Source organism: Saccostrea cucullata, unplaced genomic scaffold (genome assembly GCF_032062105.1).
Source record: "Saccostrea cucullata isolate Sc308-1 unplaced genomic scaffold, CSIRO_AGI_Scuc_v1 ctg3856, whole genome shotgun sequence".
NCBI lineage: Eukaryota > Metazoa > Mollusca > Bivalvia > Ostreida > Ostreidae > Saccostrea > Saccostrea cuccullata.
This window is the reverse complement of record NW_026917920.1, coordinates 118760-140752: the sequence shown is the minus strand read 5'-3', so window position 1 is coordinate 140752 and position 21993 is coordinate 118760. Positions and strand designations below refer to the sequence as shown.

Genomic DNA, 21993 nt, shown 5'->3' with positions numbered 1-21993 from the left:
GGATATCTTCCTTAATCGTGTTGGATCCCAACAAAATCGCCAAACTGGCGATTGTTTTGAGCATGTTCACAATCGTGGACACAGCACGATTTTTAATTATTCGTAGACAATCGCACAGCTCCCGCACTGCACTCGTACACTTATTCGTAGTAAATCTTCGAAGTTCGTGCGACATTCGCGGAACTTCGTAGTACTCGCGACACTGCGTGAGTCCTACGAGTTAATTCGAGTGTCCTTAGAGTTTGTGCGAGTGTCTCTCGAGTTACTGCGAGTGTCCTACGACATACTGCGAATTGATAAAAAGAACTTAGTACGACTTTCCCGCGAATATGATACGAAAGAGGACGATTGATGGCACGTGCTGTACGAAAACTGTGCAATTGATCTTCGAGTTATTACGATGTATAGGCAGACGGTGTCTGATTTTAACACCGACGAAGTCAAAATACTGCCTAAAATTAAAGGAAAGAAGCTTATAAAAGTGAAATAAACTGAAAATACATATAAACACCGTGTACAATAAACTCATGAAGAGATTGGACATATTCAAAAGCTCCACACTGTATTTTTTACCATGATCAAATAACATAACTATGATGTTTAATGATTTCAGACAAATCTCCTTCACTCTATATATGCATTCCATTACATGTATATTCGTAGGAAATCGCCATTAGTCGTAGGAATATCGTGTATGTAACGTGGCATATCGTAGTCCATAGTATGAATATCGTATGTAAACGCGTTAAATCCCAATCGTAGAAATATACGTAACCAGTTCGTAATACTGTTGCGTCAGTTCGTACTCAAATCGTACAAACCTCGAACTTTGTCGCACAGACATCGCAGACACACCGTTCTAGCAGCAAAATATTCTACACGCTGTAGAAAAATCGAAAGACTGACCTGACGATGAACGGCGATTTTCAACTTTTATTAATTCATGGGTAATCGTAGCATAAATAAATCGTGATAGTGTGACACGGCCTAAACGCTTTGGGATATACCTCTTATCTGCAACTCCTCTTTTACCACTGAAAGAAACTGAATGAGACTTTAACAGAATCTTTTTAAGCGCCCGGATCAATAGATCCGGGGTGTATATTATTTTTGTCCTGTCTGTTTGTCTGTTTATCTGTTTATCTGCTTGTCTGTCTGTTGTCAATTTTAACCTTCGCCATAACTTTTGAACCATGAGAGAGTCTTTATATTTGGTATGCATGCTCCACTAAATAAGCTCTTACAAATAGCACCAAGGTCAATGACCTTGTGTCCTTTACTGTGACCTATATGCTAAATATAGCATTTTCGAACGTTCGCCATAATTTTTTAACCATGAGAGATAAAGACTTCTTATTTGGTACATGTATTCGTGCTCCACTAATTAAGCTCTTACTAATGACACCAAGGTCAATGACCTTGTGACCTTGACTGTGATCTATATGCTAAAAATAGCTTTTCAAACTTTCGCCATAATTTTTGAACCATGAGAGATAAAGACTTCATACTTGGTATGCATACTCCACTTATTAAGCTCTTACAAACGATACCAAGGTCAATGACCTTTTGACCTTGACTGTGATCTATATGCTAACCCGGCTTTTTAGTCTCAAAAACCTTCCGCCACAAAATATAGTCCCTAGCTTAATTCTACTTGAATGGAATTTAATCGCGGTTTTTTCATTGGATATAGTTAAATTTGCACTGTAGAATTCAGATTTAAGTTAGAACTTTAAATTGATGCAGAATTTTATAAATAAAGGACCTGACCAAAATACGCTCAAAATCTCAGGATCGAACGTCCTTAAACAAGCACATATTTTGGGCACGACCATTTTTTCTTTTATATTGAAGGGTACCTATTTCTTATCCACAACTCCTCCTAAACCACTGAATAACATTTAATGATACTTACACAGATTCTCCATCACATAATAACATTGTGACCTCCTATTCTACTTTTTGATCAGACAATTATTTCGGGTCACCCAATGCAAAATATCGACTTTGTAACTACGGTGTTATTATATGGAAGGGGTATCATTTAGTAAGCTCATTGCTCAGAGTACCTCAAGTTTTGTCAGTGATAACTCTTTGAAAGTTGGTTGAACTGATTTCTTGATAATTCTACCAGAATGTAAATTTCACCTAACCACCCTGTCAGAAGTTAAGGCTCCGAGGCTTAACATGCATGTAAATCTCGTACAGCTTTCATTGTGTTTGACGTCTGTTGACGAGGAATATTGAAATTAGCATGGGAGATCTCTTGTAATTTAAATCTATATAATACATAACATTTTAAACAATTTATTGCTCAATAAAATGGAATGATAAGGAATCACTGTCAAGTTAGTAGAGTATGCCAGGGACATCAATGATAGTTGGAAACGTGAAATAATTTATGCATAACGGGCTTCGCCCGTTTTGCAAATTATCTACTTTTCCAACTATTGTTGATGCCCATGGCATACTCTACCAACTAGGCAAATTCATTAAAAGTCATCATATTTATCATTAAGAATGGGGGGTTTGGTCGGGGGAGGGGGGAGGATTATAAGACAAGCCGGGTGCCCATGCCCATTTTTGGCTATGCAAGAACGTTTATTGGGAAAAAAATCTCGCTTGTTTTTGAATTCACTTATTTAATGTTTACAGTACTTTCAAAGAAGGATATGGAGATAACGAACAGTATTCAATATCAAAGTCCATAAAACAGTATGAAATAGGACCAGAGCAAACACGGACCTCCGAAACATCAGAGGTGGGATCAGGTGCCTTGGAGGAGTGAGCATCCCCTGCTGACCGGTCACACCCGCCGTGTGCTACTTGTCATGATCGGGAAATAACGGAAAAACCCGTCGTCAATTCAGTGTATAAATAATGGACTAACAATTAGTATGAAAAACGTCAGTCAGCATTTGTCTCAATGATAAATTGTATTTGCTGACAAGGTCATTGTCTCGACCATAGAATTTACGAAAAAAGCAAATTCAAAGAATTGTGGTCCCCCGCGTTCGGTGTCTTTGTGGTGGGATGTCATATATATAGGTACATGTATATGTAATGCGCATGTTAGAAATGAAAGCCCTATTTCTTTTCAATCAAAAGTTATAAGGAAGTGAACCTGATGACCCCGTATGGCAAAATAGCGAAGATTCAACTTTTCTTAAATGCAAATTAAATATATATTAGTAGTTTCTTAAGAAAGGACTTGCCGCAAGTATTACATACGTGAAGTATGAAAGCCCTTGCCCGAACCGTTCGAAAATCATGTCCAAGGTTAAAGTTTTCAAAAAGTAGGTCAAACTCCAAGGTCAAAGGGTAAAAGTTGTTGGTATTCAATGAAAGGTCTCCACACAACGATTACATTTGTGAAGTATGAAAGCTCTAGCCCTAACCGTTCAAAAGTTATGGCCAAAGTTAAGTTTTTCATAAGTACGGAAATCTCCAAGGTCAAGGTCAAAAGGTCAAGGTTGTTGGTATCTTATAAAAAGTCTTGGAACCAAGAATACATACTTAGTATGTGAAAATTTGAAAGCCATAATATCTACAATTCAAAAGAAAGTTTGGAATTTTTGTGTAAAAGTGGGTCAAACTCCAAGGTCAAAAGATCAAATTTGGTGGTATCCAAAGAAAGGTCTTGTCACTAGAAATACACATGTGAAATATGAAAGTCATAGCTCCACTAAATCAAAAGTTATGAGCAAGGTTAAAGTTTTTGTGACGGACGGACAGCTAGACAGACGGACAGACGAATAAGATTTAATTTCCCCTCGCTTTCGCGAAACAAGGGGGCAATGAAATTATTATAAACAAACTGACTTCGTAGCGTAGTGGTAAACGCAATCGGTCCTGCACGACACCCTGCGCTATGGAGAGAGAGTTCGAATCATACGCGAAGCACATATCTCAAAAACATGAGTGAAAAATAAAATATTCAAACAATGAAATACAGAGTTAAATGTGTACAAGATGATATAAACCACATAATTTTGAAAAATATTATAGCTTTCATGAACTTTTAGAAGGCCTAAAAAATATATGTTTGTTTCCTGTAACCCGACCGACTCATTCAAATTACCCCCGGGTGGATTTTTTTCCCTGACAAATGGCAAAACTTCGTTTGATCAATCAGCTGATTCCATTTATCAGAAAAAAAATTAGCTTATAACTTAACTTGAGACATAAAATATGTCAACCTAGTTTACATTTACCTTAGTTATAAAGAGTAATCATTATTGTAACAACAATTTCCCCCTACAACTTTCTGAAGTTCGTTTTCTACCGCTAGGCAGCCATTTTGGATGCCATGTTGGGTGTCCACTGTAAATATGACACCTGGTATATTCAGTCCGGGGATGTTTGATTCATTCAAAAGCAAAAAAAAAAAAAATTTCAACAAAACGTGAAACCTACCGACCCTTAATTTTTGGGGAATGTTACAGGAAACAAACATATTTTTTTAAGCCGAATTAAGAAAAGTCTTTTCTCAGAGCGGGGCATTGTCCTCGTCTTGTGCGCCTCCATTCTTTTTGCAAAGATAAAAAGCAACATCTTTCCATTGCCTTTTATTGGACTTTTACGAGAAGCACTGACTTCTACAGTTGACGGTTTACTTGTATCATGTACGGAAGTACAGAATTGATAATGCATAAGAAAACCTTTCTAGTGGTCATAGGTATGGTGTTAGGGGCACTTACATGTGAAGATTTTTTGAAGTTATTTTCGTTTAATTAAATGTTGAGCTAAATATTTTATAATAAAAGAGCTACCGTACATAGCCCTAGTGTAAAAGTAAGCGTCAACTGTAAAAGTCAGTGCTCCTCATTAATCGCTCTCAAAAAATGGTACGATGACCCATTCTATTGTAAAAATGTAGGTATACCATCCAATTTATTTAAGATTTTGTGAAGAATTAGCGTGATGCCATTGTGTTGTGTTATTCAGAATAATTTTTGCTTTTACAGTATTAAGGTTTTGTCAAATTTGCATGCAAATGGTAATGAACATTACATAAAATCAACAAAACGTGAAAATTAAGGTTTCGTCAAAGGTCAACATGTCCAAAAATTTATTTTTACAATAGCCCCAAAACTATGTGAGGTATAAAGTTAAAACTTTTACAGTTTATAAATTTTTCATTGATTAACAGATAGAAAGTATCACTTGATAAAAAAAATACTTGGAATAATATTAATTGAGAAAAATTCTTCTTAAAAATGCATACATTTCCAAAAAATACACCTAATTAATTCTGTGCTCTTAGTGAAAACCATCATTGCAGAAACAAAATATGTTTATTAATGAAGGGCAAGTTGGACTTGGATAGCCTCTGGAAAGTTGTTTTCCCTGTTTATTTTGTCCAAATGTTAAGACTTGAAAGTGAAAGTACATTGCAAATGGCGAATTCTAGAGGGGCCTTGTCTTTATACATGTCATGCTTTCAATAACAGCCTTTCAGAGACCATTCACGTCCAACTTGCCCTTCAATGATAAACATATATTATTTCTACAATGTTGGTTTTTACAAAAAGGATGGAATTAAGCAGGTGCATTTTTCTTAAAATATGCACATTTTTTGATACAATTTTTCTCAAAAAATATCTTTATAAAATATTTGTTATCCAGTGATACTTTCTATCTATTAATCAATGATATATTTATAATCTGTAATCGTTTTGACTTTATACCACACATAGTTTTAGAGCTATTGTGAAATTTTTTTAAACATGTTGACCATTGACGAAACCTAAAAAGTTATGGCTCATCTTATTCCCCTAAATTCTTTGGTTGTTATGTTACCATTTAAGCCTTTCTCAAAGGCATGTCAATGGTTGGAATAAATTACTCATATATGATCTTTTCCATTGGTATAAATTTCTATTTTTATTTGTATTGTATTTGTATTGTATTTATTTAATTGTATAGTATGATATTTCTTTGTATTTTGTAATTTTCCATTTGAATTTTAAAAATTTTCCATTTGAATTCTAGAATTTTCCGTTTGAATATATAATTTTCCATTTGGTTCGATTTTTATCTACATCTGTATTGTAGAAAAACTCATTTGAGTCGTAAAAGTTTTCATGTCCATTCTATATTTTCAGTTTGAATTGTATAATTTCTTACCATATAAATGGAAAATTACAGAATGCAAATAAAAGTTCTACAATGCAAATGAAATATTATACTATGCAGATGGAAAACAATAGATTACAAATAAAAATTTTACAATACAAATGGAAAAGATAAAATATTGCATCGTTTGAAATGCTATATTTCTCTTGTTAAATGTTCATTAAAAAACAGATGTGTCAGAACTTGTGGTATTTTTAATTTCAAGCTCACTGGGATATATCTAGCCCACAAACGAATGAAAATAACTATTGTTCATAGCTAATACGCCGCAAATATTATATCTGAATGTCAAGTTAAAGGATACAAGTGTTTTCTTTTTTTGATGTATAAGATTTCATGTTCATACTCTACGTATGAGCAAGATGATGAAACAAGAATATCAAGTCTCGTTTAAAGTCATCATTTCGTAAATTCTATGGTCGATACAATGACCTTGTCAGCATATACAATATAATTATCATTGAGACAGATGCTGACAGACGTTTTTCACACTAATTGTTAGTCCATTATTTATACACTGAATTGACGACGTATTTTCCCATTATTTCCCGATCATGACAAGGAGCACACGGTGGATATAACCGGTCATCAGGGGATGTTCACTCCTCCATGGCACCTGATCCAACCTCTGATATTTCGGAGAGGTCCGTGTTTGCTCTGCTCCTATTTTGTACTGTTTAATGGACTTTGATATTGAATACTGTTCGTTATCTCCATATCCTTCTTTTAATAAATTCTGCTTCATACGAATACGATAAGTCTGCCAATATAACGGATATCCATGGAAATTCCATCTCAACCGATTGTTGGAAAAAAAAAATATAAAGATATTGTCAAAAATCTAATAAACAAAACAAACATGTATGTGAACATGGTATAAAATGGAGCCCTGGAAATCCCAGTGGAATCAGGTGCCTAATAGGAGTGAGCATCCCGTTTTGATCTGTCACACCTGCAGTGAGTCCTATGTATTGACCAGGTAGACAGAACATTCATAATCGGAATCAGTAAAAACACAGTGTAAACAAACATTATTTAATTAAACAAAACAGACACTAATAAATTATTTAGATCTTCTCAGTATATTTTTATACCGTAACAATGTTTGCAAAGATTGTTGGAAAACTGTCTGCATTGAGCCCCAGGTTACACAAAAAAGACTGGGAACTAATAGAGAATGTGTTGGAGGGTAAACGGTTTATCATCTGATCAAAGTCATCTATCTGGTCGTCACCAGTCCACCTACAAAGGATAGAATGAATTAATGCATCGGTAATCATTCAACTTTACTATAAAACATCAAAATATTGAATTAAGTTTTACTCAGTTCAATACAAAATTGCTCTTAGTTTCAAATTATTTTTAAGTCCGGTTGTTATTGTTACTAGTATTCAAAAACTTTACCATGCAAATGCAAAATTATAGAATACAAATAAAAATTATACAATACAAATATATATTCAGTTTCAATACTATGTTTGATATGAAAAAAGATTCAGTAATGTATCTTTAAGAGCCATCCACCTGGTCTTATCCAGTACACACGGCCTTTGAGTCTTTTTAAAATTATTGTAAACGATTAATTACTCATTCAAGCAATTTGCCTGCTACATGCACATGAGTAAAACCATTTTTCAAATTTTGTAATTAATTTAACTTCACTTAATTCGAGTTTACTTTAAGTACATTGACCATGAACCCATGCTAACAAAACCGAGCATTAGGTGTAAGTCATAACCGCAGGATCCTCAAAATTCACCAGATGGTATAAGGCTTGCCCAGAACAAAACTGTAAGTTGAATATACAAGTACCATCCTTTACTCTAAACGCTAAATCAAGATGTACTTGCTTATATTAATCAACACTTTGACTGCTTAAAATCAGGAATCTGTCCTCCATTTTTGAGCTATAGAATAAATACAAAATTTTTATTGTAATCGGAAGGAATCACACGGTGTCTAGACGTGATGCTATTCAGAACTGTTTATTTGATGAATAATAACGTATATATTTGTCTAATGAGATTTAAAATTCAAATAAATTTACAATTATAGTTGTATTAGTCAGTGCAGTATACAAACAACACAGATAAACGTAACTGCAATAAAATATAAACAAAGGTAATGCAAGATAACCACCACGAACACGGGTCGCCATTCCACGCCAATACAACAATAAAAATGGTAAAATTGTGTATTGATGTATTGTAGCGGAATGCTATCGAAAATATCGTGTTCTCAAAATTATAATAGAACACTTTGACTGCTTAAAATCAGGAGTAGACCGATTTTTGAGATAAATAAATACTCAATTTTTATTTAAGGAAGGATTCTTCACTGGTTTCTAAGTAGATGAAATATACAATGTTTATTTGATGATATGTCATATATTTAGGTGAAAGAGATTTAAAATTACAAATATTTACCAAGTCTATTTCATTTTCCAGTTCTTAGGAGAAAAAAAAATTAAGAATTATCCACTTTTCTTAAATTGTGGCATGATATTAAGTCTCCTCCAAAAAAAAAAAACAAATTGTATGTACCATCTGTCCTTAAATAAAAATGGTAAATTGTGTTCAAAAAATAGCAGGACTATATTTTTGGCGGAATGGTGGCATATGAAAATATCTTCTTTTCCGTCTCTCAAAATTATTATAGAACAACAAATTTAGTTATAATCTTTACACAATCAAAGACTTGAAGAATGTTTCAAATGTTAGCTTAATTAATAATAAGGGACTAAAGTATTAAAATATATCAAATAAAGATGAGTTTCCAGACAAACTACAATTATGTTAGCTTTTAAAGACTTCCAATCTAAGCACAGATATGAGCCAAAAATCCATAGAAAGTGTTTTTACTCTTTTAGTAAACGGTCCAAACCTTTCGTTTTTGTATCATTTTGAATCTCTATATGACTTCTTTACCATATGTGCAAATAAAAAAAATTAAATATAGTGCGTTTATAAAAATAACTTAAATATTCTAAAAAATTAAGAAAAATAGAGAAAATTCGGATAAGTCAAAATCCATTTGTGTCAATTTGGTAATATCATCTTATAGACCCTATATGACAATATCTTTTTATGCAAAAAGAAAAAAAAATTTGTATCTTTTATATATATATATGGTATATATATATATATATAGTATTTTTATTATTATGTGCATATATATATATATATATGACCTTGACATGACCTCAACTCTGATATAAAACGGTCAAAATTAATCTAAGTGATATAATCACTTAGTAATATTGTCTTCTTGATTCTGTGCAAATTTCATTAATTTTCAAATACAAGAAACATAGTTTTGTTTGAGAAAAATTCTTACCTTAAGCATTAATTTTATTGTAAAGTTGAACAAGGGGACTCAGAAAGACTGATTGTATCGATTGCTATGTCACTTCTGTAACTTATATATATATATATATATATATATATATATATATATATATATATATATATATTTATATATGACATTTATTTACAATCTTCAATGATAAATCCTCTGTTTGGAAAATTTGGAAAAGAGCATTGGACCTGATTTTTTACATGAACTCATAAATATCACATCCTTAATTTTTGTTCATCCCCTTTTTTTTAATAATGATTAAGAACTTGTTAACTAAAAGATAGTTCGTCATTTACTGATATTGGATACTTTAGTACATTCTTTTAATTTTATATTTATCATTAATATAAATTTTCATATTTCCTTGCGAATGGGACCCGGGTATTAATTTTCTAGAGACATATATGACGATAAAATTTAAAATTGGTGTACTTAATTTTCTTTTTTTTTTTTTTTTTTTTTTTTTTACAATTTTATATGCTCCTTTTGTAAACTATATTGTGTACTTGCATTTTGCATATATTTGAAATATCTTCGAAAAGAAAAGGAAGGAAATTGTTTTAAACATGTACAATCTTATCGGAAATTTCAACCTCCCTCCCCCTGTTTTTTTCCAGATGTTTTCAAAATATGTATTTCTCCAAAAAAAATATTTTAGGTACAACCATCAAGTAAATTTCAAACAAAAATTTGCGAAGATTCTCATGTTAATGGTAATCTGTAATTCAAGGAACACTCTTGAGTAAAACAGAAAACAGTAGATAAATCACTTAAGTAAAATGCAATAACGGAGCCCATTCATTTAGTAGTACATATACATGACTGTATATTGAGCTAATGTTTATCAACAAAGATGACAGCGAAAACTCTGTGTTATAATAATATTTCAGCGTACAGAAAAGGAGATAATAAAAATGATAAAAGAGAGCCTACCACGAGGTCATTTTCCGCCGGGATTTCCACCTCTACTGTAGTCCACACATCTCCTTGATTTCCGGACAGACTCCAGATCTCGGACTCCGAGCCTCGGTTTCCAGCGAACACGCGCAAGGTCCCCATACCGGAAGCCCCCATACCATACATGTTGTAGGAGAATCGAAGACATCGGGGGCCTAATGGTTTCAAAGGAACATACATATAAAAAAAGTTTTTAAATATGAAAAGGAATGGATTTCACTCAAGATTGCGCCCTTAATTATTTCAATATTTTCCTTCGTTCATATGCTTTATCTTCCGGCAAAAAATATTTATCTATGATGCATTTTATGTAAAATTATAACATAAATAGTACTACGTTATATAATAAATGTCAATGATAATATTTTACAAAGAATCAGGGGGGATTAGAGGAGTCATATGCCCACACGGATTTTGTCGCTCTGTAAGCATATCGAAAATTTCATTGTCGCACGATTTACCTAGACATTTAAACTTTTTACAGCACTGTCCAAATGACAATATCTATATTTCTAAATCTTGCAGTTGTCGTTAAAGTGTTTTTTTTAACATGTGATGCTTTTCAGACTGCGTGTTACTTGTTCTATCAAATATGTTTTCAGGGATTGGGAGATGGTACGCGTTACCTTTCCTTTTAACTGTTGTTGCATACAGAACATCTATATCGTGCTGGTCTACCCATGATTGTTTACATTTCAATCGTGTAATGTGGTGTTGAACTGAATGCATTCAAATGTTAAATATCTTGAAAACTTGTTTATTATAGGAAATATATTAATTGACCGTAAATAAATTCATGACCTTATTTATTCATTTTGTTTTAGTGAAAAAATATATTTATCTATAAATTTCAACCTGAACTTTAAAAAAAATCGTGATTCGAACACTCACGACAAGCAACTGGTGCTTCAACACCGCCGCTATGACCACTGAGCCACGAAGACGCACATATTTTTTTGAAAATGGTGAGAGATTATTAGTTACACAGTCAGTTAGTGACCTAATACGGATTCATACAGGGTGTGAAATGGAAATCCGAAAAGCCACAATTAACCAACAAAAAGTGTACAAAATGGTGAGAGATTATACTTTGAAATAGACATAAAAAATTCAAACTAGTCAGTCTTCATGAAAATGTAACTAAAATCCAGCATCTGAAGCAAATTTGAGGTGTGAAATGGAAATCCGTATTGGGCGAGGCGAAGCCGAGTCCCAATACGGATTTCCATTTCACACCCTGTATGAATCCGTATTAGGTCACAAACTGACTGTGTAACGAATTTATCCCGCTGAAGACTTTCTTCAATATAAAAAAAATATTTGGCATATTATGATTGATTGTATACTGTTTAACGTCTCTCTCCAGAATATTTCACTGATATGGAGACGTCACCATTGCCGGTGATGGGCTGCAAATTTAGGCCTATGCTCGGCACTTACGGCCTTTGAGCAGGGAGGGATCTTTATCGTGCCACACCTGCTGTGACACGGGGCCTCGGTTTATACGGTCTAATCCGAAGGACCGCCCCATTTAGTCGCCTTTTACGACAAGCAAGTTGTACTGAGGACCTATTCTAACCCGGATCCCCACGGGATTTGGCATATTATGAAAATATTAAGTTTTAATCCAATAACAATCGACATAAATATCGTTACGGTAACAAGAAAATTAACTAAACTACCTACGAAAACCGTTTCTTAGCCGCCATTTTTATATACAATAACAACGCTTCGAACGGAATCGCGTGCCCAATTTTCATATTACGCTTCGACGGAGACGTAATACGGAAAATTTCAGGGCGTCATGTGATTAGTTTTTATCCAATCAGTAAACGACAAATTTGTCTGAAGCGGGATAAACATCCTTCCATACCCTTTCAATATTTGTTTACAAAAAATGTTACGAAGACCCACTCTGTAAAAAAGACAGTTTTAACATTCCATTTCTATCATTTTTACGGTTACTAAAGCGTGTTACCATTTTGGTAAAATCAATTTCTAAGTCATTTGATTCAGGTTTTGTCTATACTGTATGCATATGGTTATAAATAACTCCCAAATTTAACAATTAGTGGAATTTGTAAGAATTTTTTAATTGATATTTTACCTGCCCTTGCGTAGGCATATGACTCGCCTAATCCCCCCAGATTCATTTTCTTTACGTTAACATTTAACAACCTTATTCATATTCTAAGTACTTAAGCACATTCTATTGCTGTCTAGCACATAAACTTACATGTACTTTAACCTTTGTTATATAACACATCTTGGGACAGTTTACGCTTTATAAACCATTAAGCGGTTTATAAAAATAAGCTTCATTCCATATAATTTTCTCCAACTTTCTTTAAAGTCTGACCGTGATCAAGAGGTCGTGAGTTCGAATCTCGGCCGTCACTGACTTAAGTCGATAAAAAATAAGTAGCAACTGTTCCTTCGCCATGTGATCGGCACTTGAAGTGAAAATTGCGGGCCCTTAAGATGAGACCTTTTAACCCTTGATCCCGTGTCACGGCAGGCAGTGGCACGATCAAGATCCCTAGCTCACTGTCTCAATGGCCCTGAGGGCTGAGTAAAGGTGATACAATGTAATTTGAAGCCCTTCACCGGTATGTGGTGACGTCTGTACAGGAGTGCTGAGTAAAGGTGATACAATGTAATTTGAAGCCCTTCACCGGTATGTGGTGAGGTCTGTACAGGAGTGAAAATTATCGAATGGGACTTAAAACAACATACAATCAATCAGTCTAAAGTCTGAAGTCCATGTAAACACTCCTTGCGCGCTTACGTTTGCAATCAAGTGATTTACATACTAGTATTATAATCAAATGATACATGCTTTACAATTCAGAAGAAATACACTCACCAACATCGGGAATGGACGTTGTTTCAGATGTTAGTATAGCATTATTGCCGCTTCTCCTCCTGGTAGCTTCAATGTATGCATACGGCCCATCCAGTGGACGTCCTGGGCCTGTTCCACTACTTGGGGTGTATCCCTGTAGCATGGAAAGAAAGGTTTGAAAAGGAATTCGCTTTTATGCACATCAAAGCATGCAATATTTCGAAAATTGGTAAAATCGGCAGTTACATGTTAAACTTACAGCCGCTGTCTGAATCTTGCATAAACTTACTCTTGTTAACTGAAATGTGTTAAGGATAAATAACACTAATTTTTTTTTTTCAGAAATCTGTAATATCTCTCGCAGATTATCATTCCTATTGGTAACCTGAATAATGTTTACAAAGTATAGTTGGAGAATTGTTACAAGATTTTGTCATAAGGTTAAAACTTTGCGAAAAATTTAGTATGGAATTAAATAGAGAGCAAAACAAAGTCTCATATCTAAGCACCAAGGAACACCAACGATTTCTTTATATTTCAGGGATTTATTATTTATGTCATTTCAAATCAAAATCAGTCAAAATATATATACCAATCCATGCATCCATTTTTTGTTTGTGTTAAGTACTCTTAAAATATTCTAAAATAAAGTTTTTTTCTCCTTATCAACACTATCTATTCTTTATTTTTATTGCATGTAAAAGAACGGGGGTACATTTGAATGACGTTTAAAGAGGATCATAGGAGAACTTCAAAAGTGAAATTAACTGAGAATACATGAATATATAGGGTTCCTATAAAATAGAAAAGGAAATATTTTTCTAAATGTGTTTTGATATAATGGAATTTTTATAAAATGTCTTCCTCGGCTACTTAGAACAGGTTTAATTTCCGCCAATGTTTAACTAATGGTTAAATTTTATCTTCTTTATTTGATACCAACTTTCCATGACTTTTCAAGGCAACAGTTAGCGCTGTATTTTACTTTTATTTCCTCAAAGTTCTAGTCAGTATTAGTATGAACTCATATTGAGATGAACAATAATAAATTAAGCAGTTCATGCTGATTGGTGATAGGTATAGCATCAAACTTCGAAGTCTAGAAATTATTTATATTCAAAAGAATTGCAGAGATCAAAATAGGAGTGGAATAATTTGTCACAGAAATGAAGTTTCGTTGAAAGAAAAAGGCCCAGTCTGGGAAAAGTGACTGTCGTGGAAAGGAAAACTGGAAAGAAAACCTAGGGCAAAATAGAGAAAATAACTACTGTATTACTGAGGATCATGATTGTTTTAAAATCCTATTATTTGAATAGCGATGGTAGGTCAGTGGTATGTATGAGATATAAAAGTCATTAAGAATCTAAAAGATTTAGGCTTAATCCTTGCAAGGAATTTGTATGCTTATTTATTTATATTGAAACAATCAAGATGATTGTCGGTTTATAAATTTCAACCGATTGAAATTATAAAAAAAGTAAAATATTGCTTCAGTTGCACCCAGCGTGACAAGTCTCCCAGCCTACGGTACCATACCTCCTCTATAGCACCTGATCACATTTCTGATGTTTTCTCACATTTGCGTTTGCTCTGCTTTTGATTAGCATTGTTTCAATGTACCTTTGATCAGTGTTCATTTTCATATTTCATTGTATGTTCATATATTTTTATATTTCATTGTATGTTAATATATTTTTATATTTCATTGTATGTTCATATATTTTTATATTTCATTGTATGCTCATATATTTTTATATTTCATTGTATGTTCATATATTTTTATATTTCAGATGTTTTTTTCCCTCCAATTTGCATAACATATGTAATATAAAACGAGCGGAACTGCATGATTACATGTAGTTAAAAGAGGTTGTTTACAAAAGTTGGCAATGAATAAATTACGTTGAAAACAATAGTTTGAATTTTAAAAAAATGTTAATTTATTATTATTATATTTGAATACTCACCTTTGTTACTATCCAATCCATAGTATCTGAATTTGTGACGTTTTTCAAGAAGCATGGGTTGTCATCAAAGGTGCAGCTAAGCGCATTGTCCCCTAAGAAAATAACCTTATATCTTAGACCGTGTTATTGACTGAATACTTTTTTTAAGTGAATGTTTGTATAAGAAAACACTTTAAAGTCAGTAATTAACATGGTTAAAATATTCAGTCAAGCTGTGGACCTCGGGTAATTGTCGACAAGAGGTCGAGTATTTTTATAATTATATTCCACTTTTGTACCAATTACATAACTGTTATAAAGGGTTTAATCTTCCTTTAAAATTTCACACAATATTCTTAAAGATATGTATGCCGTATTTTTGCACAGCTGAAACCAAACAAAAATTTCTGAAGTATGATAAATTATCAAAAATAGTATTCTCTCAAATTCAAAAATTATTCCTATTAATGACAGTTTTACCGGAAAAGTTTCACACATATTCACATGCATATTTATAAAGGACACGTTTCAAACCGCTCCCGAGGCTGTATCCATACAAGTCCCTCCATTCAAACAAGTGACGGTATCACAACCTAAAAAAAATCTCAGAGATGTCACACTCGGTCAAATGCACATAGGTTTCATGGTCATCTGATTACTTCTCCAAGCTTTTCAGGATAGGATGTTGTAAATTTTGTATTTACTACCACCCGATAAATTTAAAATTTACATGACACATGTTATAGCTATGTAAAGTCAATGTCTAGTTTTTTTTTTTAAAATCGCTCTCAGAAAGACGTGTTACATTTCCCAAGCATTTACACGCTTAATGCATTATGTACATTATCATCTAAAATCCCATGCTAAGATTTGCACACAAATGAACAATGCTAAAAATAAGAGTTGCCACACTCTATTGTACAGGTCCGTTTGTTTACAATTTCCCCGTGCTCTACCGACAGTGAAAAGACAATTTCACGTGACTATATCGGTACAAAAAGCAACTAACTCTGAGGTGTGCTCACGTATTGACAATGTTTACAATGTGTACAACTTCGAAACATACGGCATGCTAACAAGAAAAACTGCATTTGTTTGTTAATGTGAGCATGGGAATTCTCAATTAGTAACTATCCTTCCTATTTTTCTAAAACAGGTTTTAAAGAAAATGTAAATTGGCTTTCCTGCCGTCAATTGAACTCGCACCGTACAATTCCCTAACCCACGTGTTTGTAGTGAAAACGTAGTAGACCATCATGCTTTTCGGCTCATTCACGAGATTGGACCATTGTTTGCTGTGAGCAAATACGTGTTCATGAATATTTCAATAAGAGGCGGTTTAATATCCGATTCGGAGAGAAAATAATTTTTACAAAATAATATTTCATAACTTTTAAAAGTGATGGAGTGGAATTGTCTTAATTGCAGAAATTACATAACTTATCTAACTTGATGAGACACCACACATATTTATTTCTTTAGCAATAAAACACTAATACGGCATATATATCTTTAATAATTAAGTTTCATTATTGTATCGTTGAATTAGTTTGAAAAAATAGCCGTTAATAGATCGTAATACTCAGTAAATTATCAAATAATAGTATTTTGCCCAGTTCAAAAATTGCCTAAATGACAGGGTTTTACCGAATGTTTCACACAGATTCCCTGAGTATATTGGTGGACACTGACAAAACGCTCCCGAGGCTGTATCCATACAAGTCCCTCCATTCAAACAAGTGACGGTATCACAACCTAAAAAAAAATCTCCGAGATGTCAAACTCAGTCAAATGCACATAGGCTTCATGGTCATCTGATCACCTCTCCAAGCTTTTCAGAATAGGGTCATTTTAGCCACACCAAAACAAGATACATGTGAAATAGTTACTATAAGGTAAGGAACTTTCTCATAACCGTTATCATATTTATTCATAAGATTGTCCCTATGATGTTCAGGACTAAAACAACAATCATTAGAATAAAAGTAATAGAGTAGAAGGTTTGCATGTTATAAATTTCAATGAAACATTTTGAGATTTATATAAATGTAACCCTTTCATGAGATCAATCCATTAATATATTGAATTAATAAAAAGCATATTGACCAAGCATGAAGATGTTATATCTATGCAAAGTCAACGCTTTTCGCGTTTTTAAGAATATTTCCAATCTTAAAAACATAACGTCGATATACATTTCAGAATCTTAAAATAGTAACACAAGTCGAAATGCTGTTATATATTTGATCATGTTATTAGGTTTCACCGATCAGAGAGATTGGAAAAATGACCCACCTCTGAAAATTACTAGGGATTAGTTTTTATACACCCCCTAAAGATTTGTTTTGTTTAAAGATTTTTTTGTATTAATCACTGTGTTATTGTCACCTTTTTCAATTAATAAATGAAGATAATTGTCTGTAATAATTTTTTTTCCTATGCGGACCCAGAAAAGGACTACAGGGTCCGAGGAATCTGGGTCTGGCCTCCCATCTGTTCCAATTTATTGTCATAAATTTATTTACAAATTTAATGACTATAAATTCGAAAGAATGGGATATGGACCCAGGTCACTCCTCTATTCCTTTGAATTTATATTCATTAAATTTATTTACAGTAATGTAGAATTGACTTGAGATTCGTCAATTTGTCGTTTGAAGCAAACAACACTTAACAGTAGTTCTTCTATAAACAAAACGTAAAATTGGCATATATTAATGATACAATGTTTAATCTTCTGACTACTACTGTAAATGATTATTTGTACAGAAATAAATACAAACAATGTAATTTAATATTTGCTTGTTATATTGAAATTAATGTTGCAAGTAATGCATAAATAATTGATACATAAATTGACCATATGGGTGGTGTTTTTTTTCGTCAACAACTACAACGTCTTAATAATCAAAGGAAGCGAAGTATTTTATTCTTTTAAGTTATCTATTTAAACGTGTTTGTCGAAATAAAAAACTGAATCCGATGCAAAAAGAAATGTTTTAGTGTACTTTGGATAAATAACAAGTTATCTGGATATCGAACTAAAACTTTAAAAGTTGCGTCAGGAAAGAATGTCAAAGATTTTTTTGATTTAGTAACTATAGCAACACAATAAGATCAAAACAGATAAAAATTTAATATTTACATAAGCAATGATAAATGTAGAAGCATTTTAAAAAATGTATTTTTTACAGAAGAAACAGACGGACAGACAATTGTCTACCTCTTCATGTCTCTGACCAGAAGAGATTAAAACATGAGGCTACACACCACGCCCCTAGAAGGAAAGTAATTACAAAATATTAAGAAAAATAAGGTACCGTACCACATCGTCCGGGAACGTATCTAATATTATCTATTGCTATATCTGACTTGTAATTCCCTCCTCTTGTAGCTTCAATCATAATCTAAAAATAGAGGAGAAAACTTAAGCTAAATCTCGAGCTAAAGCCTTTTGTCCTACCTAGAAGTATCACTCCCAAAACCAAAAAGGTACAAAATATTTTAAATTATTTCTATTTTCTATTCTTTACTGCAATATCTTTCCTTTTAAAAAGTTAGAAAAATCAACTGTATTGCACTGACCGTATCGTTAGAATCATGATAAACATCGATTGTAGCCACTTTCCAGTCACTTCCTGAAGAGCTCTGTTCACCAGTCTTAGAAAAAATTTCCATAGAATACAGAGAGTGCTGCATGACTCTCAGTTCACCCGTACCTGCCCCGTACATATTGTATTGGAAAGTTAGACACCTTTCTCCGCCTATAATTATAAAACACAAGTAAAAAGTTTCATAGATAACATATGCATGAATTATATTTTGGTACATGTTTCGAAATCCATTTTTTTGGAGTTGAACCTCAATATTGCTACAGGAGTATTCAATTATAAGCAAGGTTAAAGTAAGTTGTACTGACTTTCAAATTGGTTTTTAGTCATCAATGCCGCCATGTTGCCTCTCCTACGTCTCGTGGCCTCAATGTATGCATATTTATTACCCTGTATGGCAGAATCAGGCCCTGTGCCGCTACTTGGTGTTTTCCCCTATGAATTTAGGGTGTTTATTCAGTTCAAATACTTATATCTTCTTACATCTCTAATTTCATTTTAATACCATGCAATAATTAGGTGACACGGTGACACAGTATAAAAGAAAAAATACCTGCACTGTTTTCAAAGTTTGAAAAGGTGAATTTCATAATTTAGACAACTTAAAATTATGATCTTCATCGTTGAATTTGATTCTTTGAAATCAAACTTAAATGCAACATTAATATTGTTATAACAGAAATTTTTACAAGAACCCATGAAGCCCATGAGCCACAATGCTTTGTTTTAACTTTTGTAAAAAAAAAAAAAAAATATGGCAAAGTATTAACGATGAAAAAAACACAAACATACATTAAAGTACTGTATGGGAAACAAATATGGGAAACAAGTGTAATTTTAATTTAAAAAAAAACAACAAACACACATAAATATTGTATGGGAAACAAGTATGGGAAACAAGCGTAACTCTAGTTGAAGGGGTTTGAGGTTGACTTGACTGGTTATCCGATAGTCGATACAGGAGCAGGACATCATGGGCCTACGTGAAGACCGCTGGTAAACAATTTGATCAGTTATGAATTAGGTTTGTGATCGGGATTGTGAAATTGACTAAAAAGAATTTGCTCTGCAATCTTTTGGAAATACAATTAACTAATTATAAATAAAGAAAAAAATTCTGTTGCAATTTGTTTGAGGTTTATGACAGTTTGACTGGGCTACTTGTATTTGAGATGTATAACTTGGTAACTAAAAAAAACTTTATGCAGAAACGATTAAATCCTTAAATTAATTTTATTTCGAGGCATAGTTTCCAGAACAAATTCACAAAAACTACGAGCTACATGTAGGTTTTGACATCGCCAGTGTTACGCCGATACATGTAGCTGAATTTTAGGATTCGTTAAAACCGAGAGGAACATGTTATTTATAGAGATATTTCATTTAACTTTTAGGGCCTTATTCAAAAAATGTTGGTCATGATGTATGCCGATTTTCAACTTCATAGTCTTATTAAAACAAAAGCGTTTTTCTGGGACAACTCAGGTTGTACTAGGATTGTTCGTTTTTATTTGATGTCTTATGTTATCCAAATTAATTTGGTAGAAATATTCTAACAATAAATCCAAAAATGATTTGTATTAATTTTTTTTTTTAAAAATAGAACGATTTATAAAAAAAAATTATCAAGATTTTAAAGATACAAAAAAAAAATCGGATCGCGGAACAGATAAAAAAAATAGTAAGTTACAAACAATACACTACATAATGTTTGTTGTCATATTCTATGTAAAGTGGAGAAAAATCAAATTAAAGCTGAACACTTCTCATAAATAGTGTGTTTGATTTGTGTCTGAACCAATCTACTTTGTTTTCTGGACTCCCGATTAATAACTTTTCATTGCCGACATGTAGTACCCATTTCATGGTCTTAGATTTTTTGCGTTTATTCCTTGTTTTATGTGGATTTTTTTGTTTGTAAATAATGTGTTGACCTGTATTTTTCATGATACCTTTGTCCTGTTCTGGAAAAAACACGTAAAATTTGAAAAATTTCATCGCGACAAAGTAGCACGGCAAATAAGCGATCTGTTCATTATATAGGAGTTGTAGGGAGAGCGTTGAAGAACGGGAAATATGGCAGACTACGCCTTTTTTACAACTTGATAGTGTTCAGCTTTAAGAATTATTACATCGATTCGTATTCCAAATTATGGCTTAATATTTTGCTTTTTTGAAAAGAAATCAACTTAAGAAGATTGGTAGTGGCTGTCCTTAATTGTTACTGTCAACAGAAAAATGACGTTTTAGAACGTCACTGAGCTTTAGATAACGATGCATTTTTGTGGTTTACTTTTAATAGGAAAAATCCTGAATAATTATAATGTTGGAGGAATCAAAAATAAATATGTCACAAGCGAGTTGTGCAAGTGAGTACAAATAGTACAGGTAGTATTGGAGTGGCAGAGACTGTACCGGATGAGGACAATCTGTTAAAAAACGGTTCAATTGTTAAAATTCTGAACAAAAAAAAATTGGAAAGAAAGAGGTGCTTAAATTATCCTGTCTGCCTGTAGAAATTCTTGATGCTATATGTTTTGATGTTACATTTCCATTGAGTGTGCTCCTCGGTTACAAAAAAAAATATTGATTTTAAAATGGAAGTAAATTGATTTATGTTAAATCAAATGGAATGAAACTTCACGCATCAACGGAACAAATATTTTCACATATTATATTATGCTTACTAGTATTTTAAATTTCTAGTGAGTGTCTGATATAACGAAGATTGACATCGTCCACGAACTTTTAAAACAATCCTCGAATATGTCATTTCTTAGCCATATTGTGTTTTATCAGTTAAGAATAAAATAATGCAATCTTGAACACTCACAGACTTTGTGGTCCAATCAAAATCGTCCCATTTTACGTTTTCTAGGAAACAGTTCTCTCCATCCTCAAATGTGCACTCTACTGGACCAACAGCTGGATATACAAAATATTGTATTAGTTGCATTGTTACAGTAGTGCATTACTAGATCACACGCATGTCAGTCTCTCTATCTCCTTACTCAATCATATAAAATGAATGAACGTATGAATTTAAAGATAGTATCATTACTAATTAAAAAAGAATGAAATTTTACAATTTTGGCAATTAAGTTAACATTGCGAGGATACAGAATTTTAACTTGAAAAG

At 32.8% G+C, this 21993-nt stretch overlaps 1 protein-coding gene across 1 annotated transcript in view; it reads right to left on the bottom strand.

Annotated features, from left to right (window-relative positions):
• Nucleotides 1-10353: 10353 nt before the first annotated feature.
• The window catches only part of LOC134262594 (MAM and LDL-receptor class A domain-containing protein 1-like), a 62923-nt gene continuing 51283 nt past the window's right edge, over nucleotides 10354-21993 (bottom strand). Inside the window, exons 30-37 of the mRNA XM_062745004.1 lie at nucleotides 21688-21779; nucleotides 19163-19289; nucleotides 18829-19007; nucleotides 18569-18650; nucleotides 16891-16998; nucleotides 15265-15356; nucleotides 13319-13451; nucleotides 10354-10607 (exon numbers count right to left, since the gene is read on the bottom strand). Of these exons, the coding sequence (XP_062600988.1) occupies nucleotides 10369-10607; nucleotides 13319-13451; nucleotides 15265-15356; nucleotides 16891-16998; nucleotides 18569-18650; nucleotides 18829-19007; nucleotides 19163-19289; nucleotides 21688-21779 (1052 nt within the window). The 3' untranslated portion in view covers nucleotides 10354-10368. The remainder of the gene's footprint in view (nucleotides 10608-13318; nucleotides 13452-15264; nucleotides 15357-16890; nucleotides 16999-18568; nucleotides 18651-18828; nucleotides 19008-19162; nucleotides 19290-21687; nucleotides 21780-21993) is intronic.